The sequence below is a fragment of the Lissotriton helveticus genome, chromosome 11, assembly GCF_964261635.1.
Source record: "Lissotriton helveticus chromosome 11, aLisHel1.1, whole genome shotgun sequence".
Classification (NCBI taxonomy): domain Eukaryota; kingdom Metazoa; phylum Chordata; class Amphibia; order Caudata; family Salamandridae; genus Lissotriton; species Lissotriton helveticus.
Genome location: NC_136072.1, coordinates 704161671 through 704187877, shown reverse-complemented (window position 1 = coordinate 704187877; position 26207 = coordinate 704161671). Strand labels below are relative to the sequence as shown.

The following is a 26207-nucleotide window of genomic DNA, read 5'->3' as shown; positions in this document are numbered from 1 at the left end:
AATTGTTCCAAGTCCTGCACTTTTGACATAAACTACTGTTAGAAATGTAGAATAACTTGAAAGGCACTCATATTGTTAAATGCAATGGCCATTGCTACATGAAAATACTTATATATTTACACTCAGCATTGTGTTTTGCATAGGAAACATGGTACTGGCAGGGAGATGTTAGTGCCGACGATGTCATGATGAGTGGCGTAAAATGTTCGGGGACTGAGCTGTCGCTAGCACACTGCCGCCATGATGGTGCTGAGGTATCCTGCCCGAGAGGAGGCGGTCGTTATGCGGCTGGAGTTTCCTGTTCTGAAAGTGAGTATTACCTACAGATGGTAGGGCACGGAGCCTATGTGGATGGCCTTTTTAAAAGGGTACTCCAGAGGTCATAATGCTCTCTGAATCAAGGTCACAGAAGTAGCACAAAGATAAGTTGACCTGCAAAAAAGACCCCTTGTGGAAATGTAGCTTTAAAGAGCCAAAAGTGTAAACATTTTGTAGTGGAAATTACGAAGTTGACACAGCCTTGTATACAGTGGTTGCCACCACAATGACCACAAGTTATAGCTTATGATACTAGTAATCTATAGCTCATGATAATACTACCGAGGTTTTCAATGGTGAAGGTGGAACCTGATTGAAAAGGAAGTTCTGACACTGGGTACTGAAAAGGCATTTTTTATCCTTGAACTCATCATGGCTACATAAAATGTTGTTCATACTGTTCTTTTGATTAAGGACTAATTAGAGTGGATCACAGTTGTGTAGTACCCCATCGCAGCAATGTGGCCACGAGGTACAATAGCTGCAAAGTTAAATTTGTTGCAGTTTGTTGGCCGTATTGGCTATGGTCAGGAAATCTATTTTATATTGGGTTTTAAGGGTTACCAGAACTAGTCAGACAGAAACATGTTGAATATGGCATGAATGTGGGCCATATATGTGGGTGGATAACTGTCCATAGGAGGCTGGTTTTCACCAAAGTGTGCCAAATGATATCAAATAGCCAATGAGAGTGAAGCTCAAGGCGCCCGTGATGTCACTATAAACTTTCTCTGCTCAGCTGATCATTGAGTAAACTATGCTGAGGTAAGGAGTCATTGAGGAACTAGGCACAACATGGCCTTACTTCCTTCCACCGGTCTCCCTTTAGATGTTCATGAAAAATAATATCATTTTAAAATTGATTGGTGCCATGCTACCCTAGCCCCAACCCCCACTCACCACTCCCTTATCATAGATAATAAAATCAGGCATTTTAGAGCAGAGTCTTGAGGAAGCCCAGGACTGCACAGACGAGTTGTATGTTAATGTATAATGTATTGCTATTTTCCTGCTATAGAGCTTTATTGAGTTAAAAAAAATCTTAGAACTGTACTTTGCAAATCTAGGAAAATAGGTTATTTTTAAAACAAAAGTCTTTGTTTTAGTATACATTTCCACACAGTCGAGCCAATCTGTCTTCAGGGAAACTGAAATTAGGCAGAGCATCAGAGGCAATTCCTAAGTGTATAAAAATACAATGCCCTGAATCTGTTTTGTGCTTTCAATTGGGATTTCAGCGAAGACAACACTTTCTGCAGATGTAGTGAGCTAAGCCTTAGCAATGATTTCATGAATGTTTACAAAGTTAATTTGGAGACAAAATGTGTTCAGCCAAACAGATGTAACAGTCGCGTCTGCCAAATACTGTTATGAACATCACAATGAATTCCGTTCTTAAGACTCAATCCAATTGCTGGCAGACTTGTATTCCAGTTATTTATAGGGGTGGGCGGAATTTGCGTAATCGCGTTACGCAAATCTCTGTGAAACGGTAACAAATCTCCGCGAACACAAAATTGCTTGTTCGCGATGCTTTTTTACTGTTCGCAATCGCTGTTTGCGTGCTCAGGGGGAAATATCTTGCGAACACGCAATTGAGAACGCGAACAAGCAAAAAATTTGCAAAGTCGTGGAACACAGAATTTTGGGCAATTTCACATTCACCGTGGAACGCAAAATTACCAAAATTCCACGAGCGGAACGGAATTTACCGTCCAGGCCTAGTTATTTATTTATTTACTGAGTTTTCTGGCGACGATGGACTACCCCCTGTGGTGTATTAAACTGGTTTGCATGTTAATACTGTGTTTGTGAGTTTTACTGCAAAGTAATATATATCAGTATATTCCGAATTACATATAATATTCTGGATTTTTTAAAATTATTTGTTTCATTAAATGCACTATATCATGGCGATAATTCATAAATACCAGGTGATAATCAGATATGTACTTCCCCTTCTTTAATGATAATGTATATTGAGAATAAATTAAACATTTGTAACATTGAAGTTGAAAAATCTGCATCAGAGTCTGTTGTATGGAATCAATCTCCTTACTAAATGTTGTGGCAAAATCAGTAGTTCAGTGACACAAGGCAGCCTCCATATTTACCCACAGACTATGCTGCCTTTGGTCTGGCTTGACCTTTGCCCTTAAGGTAAACATTTTCAAAAGAGTGGGTGTCTGGCTTAAACAAGAAAGAAAAAAAACTATCATTCCTCAAACATAAAAACATCTGTGAAACAGTGCTGACTATTACAATATTAAGAAAGGGAACCCATCAAAGGCACAATTATTGCAATAGCCAAAACTGAATCAGGCTTTAAACTTCTTCTTTCTTGTAAAAAAAACTACAGACTTATCAAACTCTTTGGTTCACTTGCAATTTCATTAGTAGGAGAGCATTCTACTCCTCCCCCTACCTCATATGTAGGGCCCCTAAGCCTATTGCTGCTTCCAGTCTGTGCCCAGTTTTATAATCAGTATCGCCCACAAATGGTGTACAGACAAAATATCTGAGAAAAAGTATTGTGTGGACAAAATAACATGTCAAGAACATCGAGGACAAAAATATTGTGAAGGTAAGTTTTTATAGTTAAGCAAAGTTGTACCCATATATAACTCCACACACACACACACATATATATATATATATATATAGTTATATATATATATATATATATATATATATATATATATATATATATATATATATATATATATATATATATATATATATATATATATATCCTGTCCTTGTACTTCCCTTCCGCGGGAAAGAACGGATGCGAACCCAGATTCAGTGCGCAATGCGTATTTTTATTTAATTGCCTTCAAACCACCATTACTGCAATATATATATATATATATATTTTTTTTTTTTGCCACCAAGAAACAATTATACTCGCACTCCACCAGGAAGATAGTTTATAGCAGGTTTATTTCTGTGCCATTACAGCACACAGCTTTACCAACGCGTTTCGCAGCATCCGCTGCTGTTCACGGTTACAAACATTTGTCCTTTGTCTGTTTCTCACTTTTATACCAGTAATTCACAATTGCCCTATTATGAGGCATTGTGGTACTGGTAGTTACTCTTTGCTTATTATACATTTGTCTTTCACAAAAAGTGGCGTACTTAGTTTGCCTACATCCAATATTAAATGTAAAACATTCTGGCATTAATTTCAACATAGATATACTGTTTTCCGTGCACAGCTGTTTAGGGAAAATTCAAACAGTAAAACGTACAAATGCATAGTCTCTAAGTGAGTCTAATTTGAACACCACATTCCCTGCAACTAGCCAACCAGTGCTGGTTTTCAGCATTATTATTCTACCATTATTACTGATAGTATATTTGTTTCTCGGGACTTCGTGTTCTCTCATTATAGACGGCTTGCATAACAGTTAGTTACATACTACATTATTTGCTGAAAACCAGCAACTACCGAAGGGGAGAGGCAGAGCCAGAGGCAGGGGCTTCTCAAGAGGACGGGGAAGAGGAAGTGGATTACAAACATCAGGAGGACAAAACGCAAAACCAGACGAGGCAAAAGGAGGAAACAAGGGATACAATCTGAGAAACAGAGTAACAACGGCGTGAATAATCTTGAAGAAGAAGAAAAAGAACCTTACTTGATAATTAATCTTTCTAAACATATACTAACAAGAGCAGAAGAAACACCTCTGAACAAAGGGTTGACATTCTGCCCTGAAAACCACTGGGATCTGGTAGAAACCAAGATTGACCTCTACAAATATGTCAGAAAGATGAAATTATCCAAATTCTTCAAGAAACAGGGAAGACAAAATAAGGAACAGAATACAATTAACACCACCAATGCTGAAAGCCAATCATTAAGCATACAGGATATACCAGCACTAAGAACAGCTCATGAACTGGTACAAAAAAAGACACAATCTCAGACACTCAAATCCTAACTAACCCTGGGCGTAGTGGGCGTAGTGGGGCTTCGTGGAGCTACGTGAAGTGGGCGAGAAACTCCGCCCACCTCCGCACTCCGCGTAGCCCCACTACGCACCGCAGGCCTCCCTCCCGCCCTCCCTAAATTCTTTAAATTAATGGTGTAAAAGAATTAAAAGGCACTTACCTTGCCCGCCGCTGATTACTCCAACACTTTACTTTCTCCCGAAAGTTCATAAGACATTAAACAGACCTCCAGGGAGACCAATAATTTCCAGCTGTGGCTCGCTGTATGAAAATGTGGCGAACTATGTAGATCATTTTTTAGCCCCAATTGTACCTACTCTATCTTCGTATATAAGAGATACTGGGGATTTTCTTAGACATTTGATGAACATAGAATGGATGGATGGATACCGGCTGGTAACCATCGATGTAGTATCTCTTTACACCTCAATAGATCACAAACATGGACTGAAAGCAATAGAATACTTCTTGAAGCAAAAACCTATAGAACAATTGAAACATTGCAAGATGATCGTGGAGATGGTAGGAATGTGCCTTAATAACAACGTTTTCCTTTTCAATAAAGCACACTACACTCAACTATGTGGAACAGCAATGGGAGTTTCCTTCTCTCCAATCTACGCCAACCTGGTCATGGGTTGGTTGGAGAAAATGGTAGCTTGGAGAGAGGGAAATGACCAATACGTAGCCAGAGTAGTTCTCTGGCTACGATTTATAGACGACCTATTCATAATTTGGAACGGATCGAACAAAGAATTCCTGGAGTACCTGAAAATCCTAAATAATAACGAAGAAGGATTCAAATTCACACATAACTTAAGTAGCAGTGAAATAGTATTCCTGGATACCAAAATTTATGTTGAAAATGGTCAATTGGAGACAACTGTCCACAGGAAAACAACTGCCACGAATAGTATACTTCATGGCCAAAGTTTTCATCCGGCAACTCTAAAAAGGAACATACCTTATGGTGAATTCGTAAGAATGAAGAGAAATTGTTCCAATCAAGAGGAAATGAACAAAAAATTCAAAGAAACTGCTGCCAGATTCAGGAAAAGGGGATATAAACAACATGACATTGACCAAGGTGAAAGGAGAGCAAGAGAAAAAAAGCAGACTTGAGACGTTAATTCCGAAAAAAGAAAAAGAAAAAGAAACTGAAACGACCGCCAGGGAACCAATCAGAATGATACTGACATATACCAAAGAGAGCCACAAAATACGTAAATCATTACAAAAATACTGGCATGTTCTACAAAAGGATCCTGATATAGGGAAGGAGTTTGGAACGTTTCCACAGTTAACATTTAGGAAAGCTCCATCCTATCTGATAAATTGGTCAACAGCCACTTCGAAATAAAGAAAAAATCGAAAAATTGGCTAGATGGAAGACGAAATGGCTTCACTAAATGTAGCCAATGTAAGCCTTGTCAAGTGGGACGAAATCTTACCAAAATAAAGGACCCAAATGGAAAGATCTTCAAAATAGAAAGTACAATCACCTGCAAAACCACTCATGTGGTTTATTTGTTACAATGTTTTTGTGACCAAAGATACATCGGAAGTACCATCTGCCCTCTCCACAAAAGGATATTAGAACATATCCGTGCAATAGAGAATCACGATCAAAGCTATGCAATGGCAAAACATATGCTGACCCATGAAAAAGAAAAAAAGACTTGGAAAGACATTACATACAGTGGTTTGGTAACAGTGCCAATAAAGGAGAGAGGGGGCAACAAACTGATGACTTTACGTCGCCTGGAATCAAGGCTAATCATTCGTTTTAAGACTAAGATCCCTGGGGGCCTTAATGGGGACGAGGAACTTTATGTGCACCTTTAGGAAGCCAAACTCTGGCAATTGATAAAAACAAAAAAAATTCAACAGTGAACTGTGTAAGCGTGGACTGGGAATAGTAGGGCACTGAGTCCCGAGATATATGTGTAAAACACAATGCATAATGCACACCAAAGATGACCTGCAAATAATGTAGTATGTAACTAACTGTTATGCAAGCCGTCTATAATGAGAGGACACGAAGTCCCGAGAAACAAATATACTATCAGTAATAATGGTAGAATAATAATGCTGAAAACCAGCACTGGTTGGCTAGTTGCAGGGAATGTGGTGTTCAAATTACACTCACTTAGAGACTATGCATTTGTACGTTTTACTGTTGAATTTTCCCTAAACAGCTGTGCACGGAAAACAGTATATCTATGTTGAAATTAATGCCAGAATGTTTTACATTTAATATTGGATGTAGGCAAACAAAGTATGTCACTTTTTGTGAAAGACAAATGTATAATAAGCAAAGAGTAACTACCAGTACCACAATGCCTCATAATAGGGCAATTGTGAATTACTGGTATAAAAGTGAGAAACAGACAAAGGACAAATGTTTGTAACCGTGAACAAGCAGCGGATGCTGCGAAACGCGTCGGTAAAGCTGTGTGCTGTAATGGCACAGAAATAAACCTGCTATAAACTATCTTCCTGGTGGAGTGTGAGTATAATTGTTTCTTGGTGGCAAATTGATGAGCAGGAAAAGCCCGTCCCTGGAACTCGCACCGGCTGTTTAAAGGTGTGCCTTCGGTAACGGGAGTAATTTGGTGAAAAAAAAAAAAGAAAAAAAATATATATATATATATAATATCAAGGTACGTAGATGTGGATTTAAGAATAGTAAATCTATACATACCTCTTTGCACTTACCTTGATATTTTGGTCCCCGATATTTTGACATGAAAGTCTGTCAATAAAATATGTGTGTTTCCGATATTCTGTCAGTGATCACTTCAAATTGTGGTGGTACTGTAGTATTGTTGTTGTCTTTTATAAAATATATGCATCAAATGAACCACAAAGTAGCTCTAAAGGCTGAAGCAGAAAATTTAACCAAGTCAGAGTCCATTGTACCAATGTTTGTTTATCTTCCTGAAATGCCATATCCAGGTTCCCGAAGCATCTTTCGATGCTTAATAACTGACTTCAAAGTGAATGAAGTGTTGGGTGCCTAGTGAAAAGCTTGTTCCAAATTGTTTCCTTCTTCACTGTCATAACGTGTGAATAAAGGATTGTGTCAAAGTTTCCAGACAAACTTTCTTAGGTAGTACCAACCCAATGTCCCACTCATGTATTCTTCTGTTTGAATGATGGTCTCTTGATGTGCATCATGCATGCAAAATTGACCACGAGATCAGAAAACCCTCAGTACCAATAGCAGTCTGATGTATAGTGACATTGTATTTACTTATTTTAATTGTTTTATATAGCGCTAACAAGGCCTATGTAGGTGACAGAGCACTCTACAGGAATCACAAAGGAAGGTATGATACAAAAGGGAAGGCAGTATACAAAAGCATAGTAACAGTCATGAGGACATTAATTACATAAACAAATTGTAAGAGGGGAGATAAGACCACATAATTAAATAAAACTGGCTTGAGCAGAGTTCGACAGGTGTTGTAGCCGTGTGCAGCTGGCTGGGGACCCCAGGGAAACAGCATGGATCTCGGGGGTATGGGCGTAGGCATGATAAAGAAGCAACGAAAGAGACATTCCTGAGGAGAGGGGGTATGAATGTCCTCAGTGTGAGAAGAATGTGTTGGATACTAGAATTTTTACTTCTTTGCTAAAGGTGGATGTGGATGGGTTGCATTTGATCTCGGGAGGGAGAGAGTTCCAGATTTATGGGGCGATTCCAGAGAAGGAATGGATGTAGGTTTTATTCTTGCTGAATTTTTGGCTTAAGCAGTAAGGAGCTTGTACTTCTGTATGATCTGTTTCCACCCAATCGATTCGTTTTTTGGGTCAGGTAAGAAGGAGTATTGTGATGCAGCCCTTTATGCATCATACATGCAATTTGAGATGGATCCTAGCCTCATAAGGTAGCCATTTCAGAGATTGGAGGTCAGGGTTGATGTGATCACTTTTATTTCTGGCGATGAGCCTAGCTGCTGCATTCAAAATAGCTTTCAATGGTTGAAGTATGATTTTTGGGAAGCCAACAAGGGTGGTTCTACCATAATCTAATTTCGATAGCACAAGAGCTCGAACTGCTGTTTTGAGGTCTGCCAAGGGGAGGAAAAGCTTTAGTGTCATTAGTACATGCGGTTGAAGGTTGGCTCCTCTGGTGGCAGCATTGATGTGCTTTTTCATGGAGAGCAGTACAAAAGGGGGTGGTGATGGACGGAGCATCTGAACCAATCAAACACTCACACCCAGTCAACAGATCTGGGTTTAATCCATCACCGTTCTTTAGCCCACTCTGCCACCCCAGTTCAGACATGGCCATATGCAAATCAGTCTGACCCTGTGCCTCATGGGAACAGTCCAGCCCGAACTGCCAATCCATGCCTTCCCTGGACCGGAAACAAGCTTCCGAGGACCGGTTTCTGGCATTTCAGCCGTCTTCAGCATGGCTTGCTTGAATCCAGTGGCAAAGTGAGCAAGGGACTCACGTCTGAGCATACCCTGCCAACTTATGGAGAACAAAGCGGTACAAAAGAGGGTGGTGATGGACGGAGCATCTGAACCAATCAAACACTCACACCCAGTCAACAGATCTGGGTTTAATCCATCACTGTTCTTTAGCCCACTCTGCCACCCCAGTTCAGACATGGCCACATGCAAATCAGTCTGACCCTGTGCCTCATGGGAACAGTCCAGCCCGAACTGCCAAGCCATGCCTTCCCTGGACCGGAAGCAAGCTTCCGAGGCCCGGTTTCTGGCATTTCAGCCGTCTTCAGCCCGGCTTGCTTGAATCCAGTGGCAAAGTGAGCAAGGGACTCACGTCTGAGCAAAACCCTGCCAACATATGGCGAACAAAGCGGTACAAAAGGGGGTGATGATGGACGGAGCATCTGAACCAATCAAACACTCACACCCAGTCAACAGATCTGGGTTTAATCCATCACCGTTCTTTAGCCCACTCTGCCACCCCAGTTCAGACATGGCCACATGCAAATCAGTCTGACCCTGTGCCTCATGGGAACAGTCCAGCCCGAACTGCCACGCCATGCCTTCCCTGGACCGGAAGCAAGCTTCCAAGGACCGGTTTCTGGCATTTCAGCCGTCTTTAGCCCGGCTTGCTTGAATCCAGTGGCAAAGTGCGCAAGGGACTCACGTCTGGGCATACCCTGCCAACTTATGGAGAACAAAGCGGTACAAAAGGGGGTGGTGGTCCTCGTAAGCTTGTTTCCGGTCCAGGGAAGGCATGGTTTGGCAGTTCAGGCTGGACTGTTCCCATTAGGCACAGGGTCAGACTGATTTGCATATGGCCATGTCTGAACTGGGGTGGCAGAGTGGGCTAAAGAATGGTGATGGATCAAACCCAGATCTGTTGACTGGGTGTGAGTGTTTGATTGGCTCAGATGCTCCGTCCATCACCACCCCCTTTTGTACCGCTTTGTTCGCCATAAGTTGGCAGGGTATGCTCAGACGTGAGTCCCTTGCTCACTTTGCCACTGGATTCAAGCAAGCCGGGCTGAAGACGGCTGAAATGCCAGAAACCGGTCCTCGGAAGCTTGTTTCCGGTCCAGGGAAGGCATGGTTTGGCAGTTCGGGCTGGACTGTTCCCATGAGGCACAGGGCAGACTGATTTGCATATGGCCATGTCTGAACTGGGGTGGCAGAGTGGGCTAAAGAACAGTGATGGATCAAACCCAGATCTGTTGACTGGGTGTGAGTGTTTGATTGGTTCAGATGCTCCGTCCATCACCACCCCCTTTTGTACCGCTGTGCATGGAAAGGGCATTTTCCAAGGTAATACCCAGGGATTTGGCAAAGTCAATGATGTGTAGGGTACAATTCAAGGCAGTAAGATGTGGGAGCCAGTTTTTGATACTAGAGGCGATGGCAGACGGTGAGATCAGTAAGAATTCTGTTTTGAGGGCATTAAGGTTGAGGTGGTTGGTAGTCAACCAATATTGCATTTTAATCAAAGTGTTATTGAGGATATTTATGTCTGAGGGAGAGGCGATTTCCATGTAGAGTTGAGTGTCATCTGCATACATGTGGTAGGAGAACTGGGCGAGTTGATGGATTTCGGATAAGGGTTCCATGTATAGGTTAAACAATGTCTGGGCGAGAATAGAACCTTGTGGGCCGCCAAGCGAATCTGGCGACTGATTGGAAAGAGCATGGTTGATTAGGATCTGTTGCAATCTATTGCGAAGGAAAGAGGAGAACCATTTTAGCACAATACCGGAGAGACCCATCCTGTGTAATATTAGGTCCAAAAACGTTTCATGATTGACCTTGTCGAACGCTGCTGACAGGACGAGTAGGAATAGAAGGCAGGATTCATTCTGATCAAGTGTGAGTAGGGCATCATCAACAATGTGGACCATGGCAATTTTGGTACTGTGGCCTCGTCAGAAGCCTGATTGGCATTGGTCGTGGAGTTGAAAATGCTCAACGTGATTGCTAAGCTGTAAGTTCACACATTTTTCTAGGAGTTTGGCTATAGTTGGGATGTTGGAGATGGGGTGGTAGTTGTTGGTGTCAGACTGTCCCGAGCTTTTTTTTTTGTATAGGAGTAACCTGGTCATTTTGACGCAGTTCAGTATGTATCTTTGAGTAAGGCTTTTACTATCTTAGTCCATAAAGGGAGCAGAAGTTGAGCGGACTAGTTTAGGAGTTTGGAGGGAAGGGGATCATTGAAGTGTTTGGAGCACTTCAGAGAGGTCAATAGTTTTAAGATGTCATTTTCCTCGAGGGTTATAAAGTTAAACCAAGAGGTGTTATTTTTTGATGAGAGAGAAGGGTTTCTTCGGCATTCTTCCTGATCAAAAGGGGTGGAGTGCTGAGGGGTTTCGCAAGGTAGAAGTTTTAAAGAGTTATGTATATCGGTGGTGAATACTGTGGTTTTCTCAGCAAAGAAAAAGCAAAGGATTCGCAGTTGGGTGGAGTTTTCTTGTCTGAGGAAGGGGAGTTGCTATTGTGGTTCATCTAATTTTAAAACAGTTTTTTTGGTCAATCAATTGCTGTGTCATGTTGAATTTGGAAGAATGCAGCTTTGGTGTTCATGATGTGCTTGTTGTAGGCGCGCCATCTTTGTCGTAGAAATTTGAAGTTGGACAGAGTAGGGGAATGTCTCCATGCTCTTTCTGCAAGTCTGAGGTATCGTCAGTCCTCATTCAGTATACAGTTGATCCAGGTGTTGGATCTTTTTGACTGGATTCTCCTTAATTGTTTGGCGGCAAGGGTGTCAATGATTTTTGTCATGGATTTGATGTAGTGCTTAGTGAGTTCATGAGGTCATGCATACAGGGGGGGGCAGGAGGTCATTGCTAAAAGCTGAAATAGTGAGTGGGTTAATGTTGCGGGTGTCTCATACCCAGTGCTTGGCTTTTAGAGGTTGGCCCTTAGTGATAATTGTCCTTTCTGAAATGAGGAAGGTGATGCAGTGGTAGTCAGTCTAGTCGTAAGGAAAAATGGTGGTGGTCAGTCCAGTCATAAGGAAGGATGGATTGAATTTGAATGGAGTTCTCTTTGGCGATGATTAAATCTAAGGTGGCTCCTTTAATATGGGTCAGGTTGTTGCAGGCTTGGGTAAGGTTGAGATCCGGGAGGAAGGATTTAAAACTGTTCACAAGAGTGTCACTGGAATTGTTCCAATGGATGTTGAAGTCACCCGGGAAAATAGGACTGTTAAGATATTCAATATCAGAGAATATAGTCTCCATGAACTGTTCAATGAATGAGTGGGTTTCACTGGGAGGGTGGCAAAACATATGCAGAGAAGTTGAGTTGTGATTGGTGGTGATGTTGATCCTAAGGTATTTGCAGGAGGGCAGTGACAGTGCTTAAGATTGTTTCATAGATAGTGTGGATCTGTATATACAGGCTAGGACCCTCCCCCCGAATGGCCTGAATGGTCTAGTCTGATGATGTCATGATTGAGGGCACTAGTAAATCAAGGATCGGGGATGAGGATTTGTTGAGCCAGGTTTCAGTGAGTGTAAGGATGCCAAGGTCAGAGTTGAGTATAAGATCGGCTGTTCCTGCCATGTGTTTCACAGCGGATCGATAGTTGAGTAACGAGCATTTAAGGGACGTTATGTTGGTATTTATAGTTGAATGTCAGATGGTGACTTGTGTGAGATTCAACTTATTTATCTACCTGGTGCTGGGGAGGGATGTCCTGGCTGGAGGGTTAGTGATAATAATCTCAATTTTTGTAGTAGGTATAGTGTGGAGAGCTGGAGCAGGGTTATAAGTGTCTAGGAGGGAGAGTATATTGTTGTTCAATAGATATCTGACTAGCCTATAGAGTAGTTTTGATACAGTTTAGATCTCCAGCCGGGATGCATGTCCAGGTGTAAGAAGGGGTACGAGCAGAGTGGCATTTGGGAGTTAGAATGTTGTTAGTCTGGAGGAGAGTCCTATGTCAGGTCCACTTGTGTTCAAGGTTGGAGGTGATGGGAGCCAGTTTAAGGATGTCAGCCCAAATCAGCTGCAGTTCGAATATTATAGTGTCAAGGTAGAAGCTCCTAAGAGGCTCCTCGTTGGGGAAGGCACCGTGGAGTGGAGAACTTGCTGAATCAGAGCATTTGGGGCAGCCAGCATTGTTAGGGTGCACAATCAGAGCCTTTGTAATAGATGGTTGAGAGGGTGTGATGGGTGTAGTGATCATGTTGAATGGAGTGTAAGTGCCGGAATCTGAAAAAAGAAGGTAAGTAGAGATGTCCGAATGAGGTTGTTTGTGGGGAAGTGCCAGTAATATTGCTGGAAAAGGGGTGTGTTGAGTTGCAGTGGTGCCTGTGGAAACTTGGGCGTCAGTCATGGAAGGCAGGTGGGAAGAGTGGTCAGGAGGTGTAGGAGAGATGGGGTTGTCATAAGGAGAGGAGTCAGAGGGGAGTTGCGAGGCGGTAGGCGGGGGAGTGACCATGTCTAATTTGCTCTTGAGGAAAGAGAAGAGGTTGGCAACGAGTTGCAAATTGCGATCTGAGGTTTGACTGAGCACAGTGCCATTGTTGATGGAGATGGTGGCAGCTGCATCTGAAAACGTGGAGAGCTCTATAGTAAGTTTATGGCCCTGTGAGATTTTCTTGGTGATGTTGAGTGAGGAAGATAGGACTTTCCTCTTTCGAGCAGGTCAAGTGGTATAGAAGATGAGTTCATTCAGTATGGTGCCTTTGTTGTAGCAGAAGTAGGGATTAGTGATAAGAGTTTCTTTGTTAAATTTGAGAATTTTATGTTTGAGATTTCTCATGATGTTTTTGGTTAGGTTGGGAGGGTAGTTTATTAGTATGAGGCATTTCCTGCAGGGGATATTAGGTTGTTCAGCTTGTTAGTGAGGGAACGATCCATGCTGGGTGCAGTCGGCATGAAGGAGCTGGGGAGAGCAGATGAGGGCCTTTTCAATAGGGGTTCTCTTTTTGGGCACAGCAGTGAACGCTGCTGAAAAGAGAGGCAGGGAGGATCCCAATCTGTATCTATATTCAAGCCTTTTTAGGACGGCTTTGAGGTCCCTTATCAGTGTCTAGATCCAGAAGATGATGCTAGTAGGTGACATTTTCTAGTGGTCGTTATAGATGAGCATAAAGGAATGAGATATAAATTATAAATGTACAAAACACATACAGGTGAGACACTTCTCACGACAGGACAACAGCAAATGCGGAGTTAAGGATCAAAAAGGGTTGGGGGAATTATGTATGTCATGGTCTAATAGGAGTCTGTTACCAGGGGAACTGGCATGGGGCTCATACAATTAGTACCAAGTGTGTAGTTAAACTGAGCTCCTGAATCCTTTCTGTACTTATGTTGCCAGATTTGTGTCTCGGTACTGAGTGAATTGCAAACCACTTATTCTCCATAAGGATCTGAATTGTATGGACATCAGACTCCTTACTGATACCTTGTCTGTCTCTTTCTTTCCCTCTAATACAGCTGCGCCTGACCTTGTTCTCAATGCAGAGTTGGTTGAGCAGACCACCTATCTGGAAGACCGACCCATGTTCATGCTGCTATGCGCCTTAGAGGAAGAGTGCCTGTCCTCTTCAGCTGCCACAACCAACCGTAATAGTGGGTACCGAAGACTTCTCCGTTTCAGCTCTCAGATCCACAACACTGGACAAGCGGACTTCCGCCCCAAAAATGGTCGGCACGCCTGGATCTGGCATGAATGTCACAGGCAAGTCCCTTAATGTTTCCAAAGTTTGCAATGCAGTGGTGTAGATTTAAAACCCTGACAAGTAGAATGTTTATTTTCACACATTTTTCTTGAATTGTGTGTTTTAAATTGATATACAGGAGCGATCACAAAGCCCACCTGGCACACATAACTTGCTAATTGCCCTGCATTCTGCAACACCGTAGACTCTTTTTCAGTTCTGTGTTTCCTTTGCTTCTCTCTATTATTCGCAAACATTTCGTATTTTTTTCCCTGTGATTTCAGGACACCAAACAGTTTTTGCGGGTTTTCACTTCATCACAATCAGCGACGTTTTGAGACAAAAATTACCAATGATGATAATTCGTGCACAAGCACGAGAAATCTATCAACGCCAAAAAATATAGACCTTTTTTCCCACAGGGACTGCATTTGAAAGGGGATACACTCTTGCAACAACTAGAGCCATTTAGGGCTCGATCACCATGAACCTGCAAAAAAGAAGGTGCCATTTAATTTGACACCTTGGATTGGGGCAATATGTGCAAATAGTGCAGTTTTAGTCCTTTGTGCACTATGTCCTCACACAATGTGTTGCCCATTTTATCTGACACAAATTGTGTCAGATGAAATGGGCAAAAGAGTACGGTTTTTTAGTACATGTATGGTAAACATCTCACAGGGTGTAGTTTGTACTGTCACATGTTTCACCAGCCCACTGTTTTGCTCTATGACATATGCAGTTCAATTTACACACAATCCAGTTATTTTTGCAGTTTAGTTTTACTCACACATTTCAATAATTTCAGCTGCCAAATACATGCCTAGTAAATATTCGAAATCATCTGACATTTTGCTTAGCTGTTGCCATTCACCAGATAAGGGTACTGTTAGAGCATGGAGATTCGTGTGTACTCCTGGGGACTTTTGAAGTTACTTTTATCACACAGACCCATCATCTTTAATTGGCTCCTACCCTCAAGGGTAATTGTAGGTTAACATTTTAGTGGTACACAAAAAGGAATGGGCCATTTTGCTTCATCCAAATGAAAAAAACAGAGCAAAGGTTTTTGCACCATTTTGTACGATTTGTTTGCCCTAGTGTTTGGAGTAGAAAAACATATGTTTTGATCCAAGGGTCTGTGCACATCGGCAGACAGACATCCATTTCTCAAACAAATCTCAATACATCTATTTATAGAACTATTGTACCTGTTTGTGTGTGCATATACGCCCTTGTGTTCTTAGCAGCAAGAGATCTCTCTCATAATTAGAATATGCTCAGAAATCTTGAGTGTGTGTTTCTTTGTGTGTCTTTCACACTTTGTTGGTCAGGAGTTGTTCTTGGTGTAGAGGATCCATCTCTATGTCAATTGAGTTGTAGTTGCAGAATATTGTTGACAAAATATCATCTGACATAAATATTATGTCCTAAGTATCATGTACAAAATTATTGGCTCATTGGGGTTAATAACAGAAAATCTACACCTGGTAAGACAATAAGTTGAATTTCTGTAAATGACCTTTTCAGACACAAATTCAATTACTGATCTAAGTCAACAGATCAACGCGCCCAAAGGTATATGCACATAGTTTGTGTGGTTTTTGTTCTACCTTTTGTTTACTTTTTTCTCTTATTCCATCTCATTCTCTTTAGAGCAGAAAGTGCATGCTTGAACATGTGTTCTAGGTGTACTCAGGGTGAACGAAGAAGTTAAATAATCCTTTTAGTTTCACCCTGTACTGCTGACTTATGATTCATTTGCAGATTGTGGAGCTGAGGAGGTGTGTCCACCTGTTCTTTATGATGATATATAAGTATATATGTCAGAAGGGATCTTTCTATGCATTATATGGTTACAGAACCCATGAAGTTGCATTGACGCATCATTGTTCCTCGGCTGCTCTATTGTCGGAGTTCAGGAGCTGGTCTACCGGGATGATCAATCTTTCTGATGTCTTCGGGCTCTAGTTGTTGCTGATATTTTTGTATGTTAGTCGGTTCTGCTATGCTTGGAGTGATCCTGTCTGTATAGTGGGTCTGAGAGAAAAAACCCTGACAGAACCAGACAAACCGGAGTAAACAAAAAAGTGATGGTTAGAATGCATGAAATAATCTCGGCCACTGGTGTTTACTGGGGGCCACTTACCAGTCCATCAAATTATTATATTCATCCTGTACTGCCAAGCCAGATCCACTCTGCAGTGGAACATGAGAAACCTAAGACCGTAGAAATACCATCTCTCTGAGGACTGGTATGGGGGAGAGAGGAGAGAGGAGAGAGTAGAGAGGAGAGATGAGAGAGGAGAGAGGAGAGAGAGAGAGAGAGAAAGAGAAAGAAAGAGAGAGAGAGAGAGAGATAGAGAGAAGAGAGAGAGAGAGAGAGAGAGAGAGAGAGAGAGAGAGAGAGAGAGATAGATATGAGGTCCCGTTTTTCGTTTTCCTGCACACATTTCCAAATAAGGATGATACAAGCAGTAGAGTTTACAGGAAGATCTGAAAAGGATCTCATGTAATATTGTAATATTTCTCGATCTGCCACAGTAGCCTTTTTTATAGCTTTTTATTGAGCTTTATATTCATTACAATATATAAAAGATTAAGTGCACAAAACTTCCATACAATTTTCCACGGACAGATATTTTAGATCCATCATAGTTATTGAGACACTTACCTTGCATTGCATGACACATGTCAATGCACAACTGTGACACAGCATTAAGACAAATTGCTTCTTGTTAACACAGGGTCTTCATTATTGTAGGGACCTCGTTCATATGGGGTATAAATCAAAATGAATGCTAGTGTTTTCTATAACTCTATGTCTTCCTGTAATTCTTCATCAGTTCTAGTCGACTTCATTTTTATTTCTTCTGCAAGTGCCCACCCATTGACATTGGTGATCCATTATTATATCTCAGGGTTCCTAGTTCCCAACAAATGAATCGGTTTGCTAGTGACAGCGTGAAATGTACAGATCTCCTTTTTAAAAAAAATATTTTGTTTTATCAACATTTTTACCTAGCAAACATGTCCGGGGTTCGAGCTGTATAGAGATCGACATAGGTGCAGTAATAACAAGTGACACCATGTCAGCCCACCAATCTCTGAAGGAAAACACTGTCCTCCCCCAAGAATGTTCTTCTATGTGCCCTTTATGGCTAGAGCAGCCCCATTGGCTGACCTAGAGGTCGAGGAATCACATAACGTGGAAGGCACTTTCTTTACAAAGGTAACAAAAATGGCCTTTGTTTTAGTTAAACCATTTTGAAGTTCATCCCCTTCACCATATGCTTACACAAGTCTCAGGTTCAATTGCCTCAGCAATATCAGACAACTTCTTAGCTTTAAGTTGCCCAACCCAGGTTCCATGGCTCCAAACACACTACCTTGAAAACTAACTCAGAGTTTTCCCAGGTGTCAGATACAAGTGTTCAGATTGACTCTGCCTGTACATGAATCAGTGCAGAAACATCCTGCGAAAGAACATGATGTACTCCAGGCTCAAGAGTGTTTTTATTGAAAGCGCAGGCCTCTGTCTTGGCTCCAGTCCTTCCTACGGCTGTTTTACGAGTTATGCACAGAGTTTTCTAGCAGTGGTTGGTTTTATTCCAACTCAGCCTTAACTCCCAGCTTGTACTCATGAATGCTGTTTGAAGAATTGGTGAGGTCATGACTCATTTTACTGACCAAGGATCAGAATGCTAATTCCACGGGTTGTAATGTCCACAGACACATTCTGCCCGGGGGGAGAGGGGGAGGGCGGTCTGCTTTGCTTGATGTGTGTCTGGTCCTTGCTCAATGGTGCAGAACTACAGTTAGGGCTATTTAGCCTCGAAGGCTCGGTGAGAAGGGGACTGTCTGTTCTGTTTTGTTCCATAAAGTCATTCTCTCAGCACTTCACCGGTAAATATAAACCAATTGTGTGAATTATTTGAAATTATTGGGTTGATCTGGAATTCAAAAAAGATTACCTGGTGTACTCCTTTAAAGCTGTAATTGCATACTCCCTAAACCCTTTGTAAATTCTATTTTCTGATCAGCAGATATTACATGTTTTTATTTCTTTTTATTTTGTATTTATTATTGCTCTGATTTGTAATAACTTATGCCAGCACTAAATAAAATGACATCACATTACCTAATGAGTATATATTTGCTCAAGCGAACATCTCCAAGCATGTGAAAATGCAGCTGCCTACTCTTATCTTTGCTCTTTTAACCAGTGGGTAAATACTTTTCTCTCTTTTCACCATTGGGGAAATATTTTTCCCTGTGGCTAAGCCCTTCCCCACACCCTTACCAAATTTGGTGGCGTTCCTTTCTCATTCCAACCCGTAGAACAGATTTATCCTGCCCAAATGATTCTAGGGTGGGAATGGCCTGAGAAAAAGTTTATGAATACCAAGATACTTGTGAATTTGTGGCTCCACAGAAACTTCCCAGAGACACAGACTCTTCGCTCCACAGAAGAGTCATCCCTCATCAAAGTAGATCTATATTCAAATGTAAGTGCGCAGTTCATTGTTAGAAATATATACAAATTATTTTAGTCAAATAAAATGCAATTAAAGCTAATTTTGCAAAGGTCACACTTAGATTCAATTACATTTTGCATCAGTTTTTTTCTTTCCTCTTCACTTACATCTTCATGAGAACGCCTACTACAGTGAGTGAGTTTCCTCAACACCACACATAAACCATGGCCCAGTAAATCGTCAAAATATAAATTTCCATCTTAGTCTCTGCACCCAAATATGATCTCAGTGATGACTGAAAACATGGATGAAATAACAATATCTACTGTCAGTGCATGTGAATTTAGTCACTCTGAATGGGAAATGTAATGCTCGTACCTACTGAGATACTGGTATGGTCATTTCATCCTGCTAACCTTGAAAAAATGTGTGAAGCGGAGTGATCCCAGAGAGTGGATAGGTGTTTGAAGAACGGGGTGTTGCATTGAACCCGGCAAAGTCTAAGCAGTCATTAGAGCCCTCTCCAAAAAGCGCAAACAAAGGCTTTTGCAATCTCCTCCCATACCCTTAAGAGGTTGGAAAACCTTGTCCTGCAACCATGCAGAGGCGCTCCCAAACCATGCTGGGAATCTACTCTGTTTAGGGGTTTCCAGCTTGCCTTGTGTTCACCATGTATTATCACCTCTTCACCATGTGTAAGGTGGCAGGTCTTCTAATGTAAAGTTAACAACAGCACTCAAAGACGCCATGAACTTCAAATGTTGAGGGACTGCTCATAGTTAACCCAGACTTTGCTAAATGGACCGTGTCATGCATTACACCACATAAGCTATTACTGATGAAAATTACATGATTTGGTAATGCTTGCCCGTCAGTAATACTTTATCAGGAAGTTACAGTTACAAGCACAGGAAATCCATTACTTCATCAATTCTTTTTTTAACACTGTACTATTTTTAGAAGTTAGATTCTATGAAGTAAAATGGCAAGGTCCCACACTGTTAAATGGGAAGTCCTTTCCCCTAAACACTGCATTTAGGGTTGAGACAGCCTTATGTTGCTTCTTTTCTTTTTTGTCTGTGTTCTATGCAATATATATTTAATCAATTAATGCTTGCAATGTTCATAATGGTCAGCCGCCAATGTAGACCTACAGAACCTCCAAAATAACACACATTCTCGTTGCTTGAGAGATCTAGTCTCACTGCTTCACCGTCAATCACAAGGGGGCTTTATTTCCCACCAGAGTGCCCTCCTAAGGTTGGGGTGCTAAGTTACACGTGAAGCAGCGCAGACCGGCGTTGTTGTAACAGGAAGAGCCAGTCATTGCTGGAGCTTCACAATGGCGATTGCTGTGGGCTGTCACTGACAGCTCAAAGTGCAGGTCTCGCATTGCCAGTCATCGCGGGCGGTTGCTGTTGGCGCAAAGAGCAGATCCCGCGGGAGCTTTGTATTTGCTGCCATCACAGTTTGTCGATCCTTGGCACGAAGATGTCACATTGTGGTCTTGAGGAGCCCAAATATCAAGATTTTCAACTTTTCTTGAGGAGGTGTTCACAGTAATGCCAGCCAGGGGTTCAGAGCCTTGGGGCACCTCTTAAAGATCCACACTCAATCTAACAGAGGCCAGCAGCAGGGCTTAGGCTGGTCCAATTGGTGCCAGTCAACTGGGCAGTTGCAGGGATGCCTCTGATTGTTGTGTACCTGTAGCTAACACAGGAGGTCATCCAACTGACCCTTGGGGTCATTATGGATACCCCAAGACCAAGGCAAGCAGCTTCAATTCTCCTTCTTAGACAGCAAGGCATTCTTTCCAGGGCAGTCTTTTGTCTCAATCTTCCATAGGTCCATGAGTGTTCTGATGAGATGTTCTGAAGGTCTCTTTTTATACCTGGTGCCAGCCTTTGTGTGGGAGAATTCTCTGACCTACCCGTAATATTGGTTCTGGTCAGTTCTTCCCCTGGGCCTGACTCCAAACTGTAACACGACAAAAAGCAGGGCTGGCCTGCTGTCAGGTTCCTTTAAGTGTCCTGCAGGCAGATCCTCATGAAGTATAATCAAGGCAAGTGACAGGTACTCCCTGCCCATCCTGTAAAAACAACCCACTCCCCTCACACCTGGTTCTTCTTTGTTCCCATGTCTGAAACAAGCTTTAACAGCAGAGACATTCACAGCCATGTGACCCAGAGCACTGGCAGAAAGGCACTTTTGGTTGTGCAAGAGAATGCCAACTTTCTAAAAGTGGCATTTTCAAAATTGTAACTTAAATCCAACTTCACAGTTAAAAAAGATTGTAAGTTAAAATTAATTTAAATGTAAACAACATGTCTCTATCTGCTCCCAATCTGTAGTTAGCATACATTAAATGTAATAAGTTAACCCTGTGTTAGTATCTGGGAGAGATAGTCCTTATAACAGTGAAAAACAACTTTAGGGGTTTTTTACTTTCAGGACATGTAAAACTTAAAAACACATGCCCTACTTTTTAACTACCATTCACCCTGTCCTAATGGTGGTTAGGGCCTAAGCTAGAGGTATCCTGCAAGATTGAAAAGGAAGGTTTAGGTCTGGTAAAAGTTATATTTTTGCCAGGTTGAAATTGTAGGCTGTAGTAGCAGGTCTGAGGTAAGTTTTAAAATGCTACTTTAGTGGGTGCCACTGTGTTGAGAGCAACAATGTCCCCTTCAACACCAACACTTCAGTGACTCTAGTTCATTTCTCAATGTCAAACAAACTGTGAGCTAGATAACAAGTAGCTAAGAAAGTGTATCTCATAAACAGATATTTTCACAGTGCCACAAGATGTAACAATAGTGACAGACCACCTAGAGTTCATCCATGATGGTAGAACTGGCCTTCAAATCTCTGTATACCAGAGATTAGGGACATTGTCACCCCTACCTCAACCGTTCTGAGTGAAAATGTAACTTGTTGCTTACAAGGCAAAAGAAAGCAATAGAAAGCAAAAACTAACAAGAATACCGGGATGAGGCTGGAGTACCCATGCTCAGAAAAGTCAGTAGTAAAAAAAGAGATGACTCTTGGGTCACGAGGATTATACTGAAGAATGTTAGCGTACCTTTTGTGCTCTTGACCATGGCGAGTATTCAATTGAGTGCACTTATATAGTGCCTATATGTACCGAGCTGCTTCTAAGTGCTGACCTAAAACTGGTCTTTACACATGACAAAATGCAGTTGTGAGAGGAGGAATTGTTTGAGCCTATTTCGAGGTACATGGACCTGGACGATAATTTTATATTCTATAACCCAAATATAGAAGGTGCGTATCCCTTATGCGGATGAATCTAGTTTTTCATATTTTTAAGAAGATCAAGGTGGGAGCACACACAGGTCTTTGGCGGAGGTGTCTTTGAGGTTAGTTTTTTGCCTTTAGTTCCTAGCCATTTGAGTTTAAAGTGTGTTTCTATTTGTTGGTTTTATATACTACATCAAATTTGCCTTACCTCGACAGCAGATTCATATTTCTCAGCTGATCTGGTTGGAAACGCACTAAACACATATATTCCGGTCCTTCTTTCTCAGTGAACAGTAATAGTAATCCATTGCACACACAACTTCATATGGTTATACATTTAGGCCTTTATCTTGAGTTGTTCAGGGTGGTATCCTTAGGGGGATGCTACACCAGGCAATTCAAGATATTTGCATGTGTCCAAATCCAAACTCATTGATCCTTCAATACCTGGCCTGGTAATCCCACCCCTAGATACACTGGACCCAGCCCTGACAGAAGAGTTGTTGGGACTGCAGACAACTCATCTCTCTTACTCCAACATATGGAGAGTAGCTCTACCCTCTACTCCTGTATATTCTCTTGCCTCTCCTGCCCCAAACACCTGCTCCATGGGCCAAAACAAACCTCCTCATCCATTAACCACCTGCTCCAATCAGATGGAAAATGGATATGGTTATGGGCCCATTATATTCCCTGGAATAGGGACAAACAAACAGAACTGGACCTAATATTCCCTGGGTCTGCATGTTTTTTCCCATGCTTTGGGGAACTAACTCGTAATCTCTGCATTTTGGTGCTGGAATTCGATCTCAAATAAGTGATTTTGGCCCCCTGGTATTCCCACACTAAAACACAGGGAGCGTGCAATAAGGGCCTTACTATTTCTACAAGCCCGAGCACACACACAATATCATCCATTATTTTTAGCAAAGCAATATAATGCACAAGACTGTATACAGTTATTTGTATTTTAATTTTCTTTCTTCCGTTGGTCCAGCCAAGATGTATTTCGTCGCACTGGAGTAACCCACGACTTACTCAGGGCTAATTGGCATTAAGGTGAGCGGTCAACCTTTGGACCGGTTATAATTCCAGCCTGGCCAAGAAGGCAGGGAAAAAAGGATTCTCAGTTCACGTGTAATTGGTGTCTCTTCGGTTAAATGCTATATCAACTTGTGTAGCCGTAATAATTGATCCGAGTAAGAATGAAAGAAGGTACGCACTTTCGTGCTTAGACGTGTTTCCGCATCTCTCACTGGCACCCAGTATGGCCGTTGATTCTCAGTGGCCATACAGGGTACAACTATTCAGGATCGCCAAAAATCATTGGCGAAGCCAGTACATTCATATAGGGATGCTGTCCTCTCACACTCAAAGATACTGACACCAATTCAGTGGAAAATCCATTGTCCATCACCGTGTCCATTGCTCCTCTCTATCTGCCCTGGACATCTTCACTGTTTCCGGGCATTGGTGTACCTAGCCCGCAACAGTTGGCAACATAGCCCGTTTGTTGCAGCCACTGCTAATATCTGTGTCTATTATACAGCTGAGAGGTTTGATTCCTGGCCGGACCAACTCGATTTTCCATCCTTTCGAAGTTGACAGAATCCGTGCTTTTCATTTGCGAGATAGAACTATCTGTTGTTCTAGCACCTGGATACCTACATAACATGGAATTACTTAGTTTCGTCAGATGTGTGAATGTGGCCATATCCATGAAAGAAAGCACTGCTTTTTCTCACTTATGGACTTCATATGATGTATTCCGGTAGCATGTAGCAACTGGGAACCCAAGGTAAGGTTTCCCATAGAGCAATGAGTGCTATTTACCGTCAATGTGAATGTTCTGAAGAAATTCATTGAATTCTTCCATTGTGTACCTTAACTATGCACCTTAACTATGTTCATCTTTGAAAAAGATAACCTGGGGCCTAATGTAAGATTTGGTGGAGTGGTAATCCCACAAAAAATGATCAGGGCTTTAGCCCCAACAAACCTATGGTTCCTAACTTCTTTTAGAGGTGGGGAAACCATCAGATTTCCAACAGCTGAGCCTCATCTGGCGCTTCCACCTGAAACTCTTGACTCAAGGGGCAGCCGTCATTGAGATATTGGGCCACGCTGATGGATACTCTCCTAGCAATCTGGTGACAATAGGATCATACTGCATGAATCAATGAAGTACTGTACCAAGAAAATTAATTTGTGGTTTACGCTCTCAATTAGAGGATCAAGGTTGCAAATAGGTATTTAAGTGGACTCTTTGAACGTTTTACAAGGCGTGCGGTGCCTGTTCTAGAAAATGATAGCGTCACAACTTATAGGACCTATTTATCTGTGTTCTTTCTAAGCACCCCCACTTTTGACAGCTAAAGAAACTGATATATTAGGAGATGCAGTGATTATCACAAAATCACTTACTTTGCACAAGTAAATAATGATGCAAGCTTAAAGGTTTCAGGTCTCACAATCGACCCTCTAACCACTTAACCACATAATCTACCCCATGCACTGCTGATAATTATACTACTGAATGTCAAGACTATGAATATTGTGCGGCAAGAATATTGTTAAAAAAATACTGAAGACCAAAATATAAGTGCATATAGCGGATTTATAGATTTACTATTCCTAACTCCGTGTCTAAGTACCTAGAAGATAAATAGATATATAGTCAGGGTCATATCTGTGGAGGTAGGTATAGACAACCTATACTTACTTTTTGAGATTTTGGATTCAATATTTTGTCCTCAATATTTGCATACCTCGATAATCTTTCTTCGATATTCATGGGGCATACATACCACTGCCGCTCTATCACATCTCTGCGAATGAACCAGATGATGTCATAAAAACCTTTATTTTGCTCTCCCAATCACTGCCGTAGCCCGTACTGTCCCTATTCCTATCTTTCTACACAGTACAGAGCAAAAGATTGTTTTTGCAAACATCAATCACCAGAGATTTCTATCAGAAGGAATAAGAACACATTCCTGTTCAGAACCGTGACTCAGTAAACACTCCACACTATAAACACCTATTTCAGCCATGCAAAATTTGTAGGAATTACCCAAGACCTAATATGTTTGGGATGGAGCCAGACAGATCTGCCAACTTCAAAGTAAATAATTTGGCTGCCACAAAAGGCCTCCTTTTCAGCTCTGTAGCTCCGTCCTTTCCTATGTACTCCCAGTCGTTGACTGTACTTAAAGGAAATATGGTAACATTGAGGAACAAGAGGCCCAATGGAAGCGCGAAGGAACACCAAGAACCTCTGGCAGTATTTTTAGGTTGGGCGGTTCGCAAACACACTATTTCCTTATGGAAAATATGCAGGTTTTGCTTTCTTAAGCAATTTTATTGAAATAAATGCATGCCTGCGTGCTGCTGACTGATTCTGCCCATCTGGCTGCGAAACCATACAGTCTAGCAAGGCCACAAAAGACAGCCTGTCTCAAGGACTCTGCCACATTCTCTTTTACAGTCTTCTTCTCTGGTATACTGATTACAGTGCTTGAGGACTGCCCTACCTTACAAGTGAATGGTTGCCTCTTTGATCCAGCATAGAAAATGCTTAACTGTGCCCATTCTCTGATACCTCCAACCTGATCTTTTCATCTACGCCCTTTTAAATATGTGGTATACATCAGATACTATGTTGTAAGGTGGGATGTACTTGTATGTAAATACTGAAGGGAGCATTTTGAGATGTAACTTTCCATGTTAATTTAATTTTATTTTCAGTAGCTTAATTGATTGACCTTCATTGGTCTAGAGAGCTGCAGATTCTGCTTGCGAATAAAATGCAGCACACCACTGAGATTAGGTTAAAACTGACATTAAAAAACTGACCATATCATTCCTAGAGAAAGAACTCTTTGGTGGACTCACACTCACTACACAAGGTCAGCCCTAGTGAGCATTACAAATCGCAATAAGAAAATAATCTATAAAATTTCAAACAATTTATAATACACATTTCATAAAATTGTCACCCGATTGCCTAATCCAATACCATGTGCTATCATCATAGAAATCATTGGGGGTGTTTATTTTATACAGCGTT

General features: G+C 41.6%; 1 protein-coding gene across 1 annotated transcript in view; it reads left to right on the top strand.

Annotated features, from left to right (window-relative positions):
• LOXL2 (lysyl oxidase like 2) overlaps nucleotides 1–26207 on the top strand; it is a 443363-nt gene that overhangs the window by 333537 nt on the left and 83619 nt on the right. Inside the window, exons 9-10 of the mRNA XM_078666555.1 lie at nucleotides 144–309; nucleotides 14179–14422. Coding sequence (XP_078522681.1) covers nucleotides 144–309; nucleotides 14179–14422 — 410 coding nt within the window. The remainder of the gene's footprint in view (nucleotides 1–143; nucleotides 310–14178; nucleotides 14423–26207) is intronic.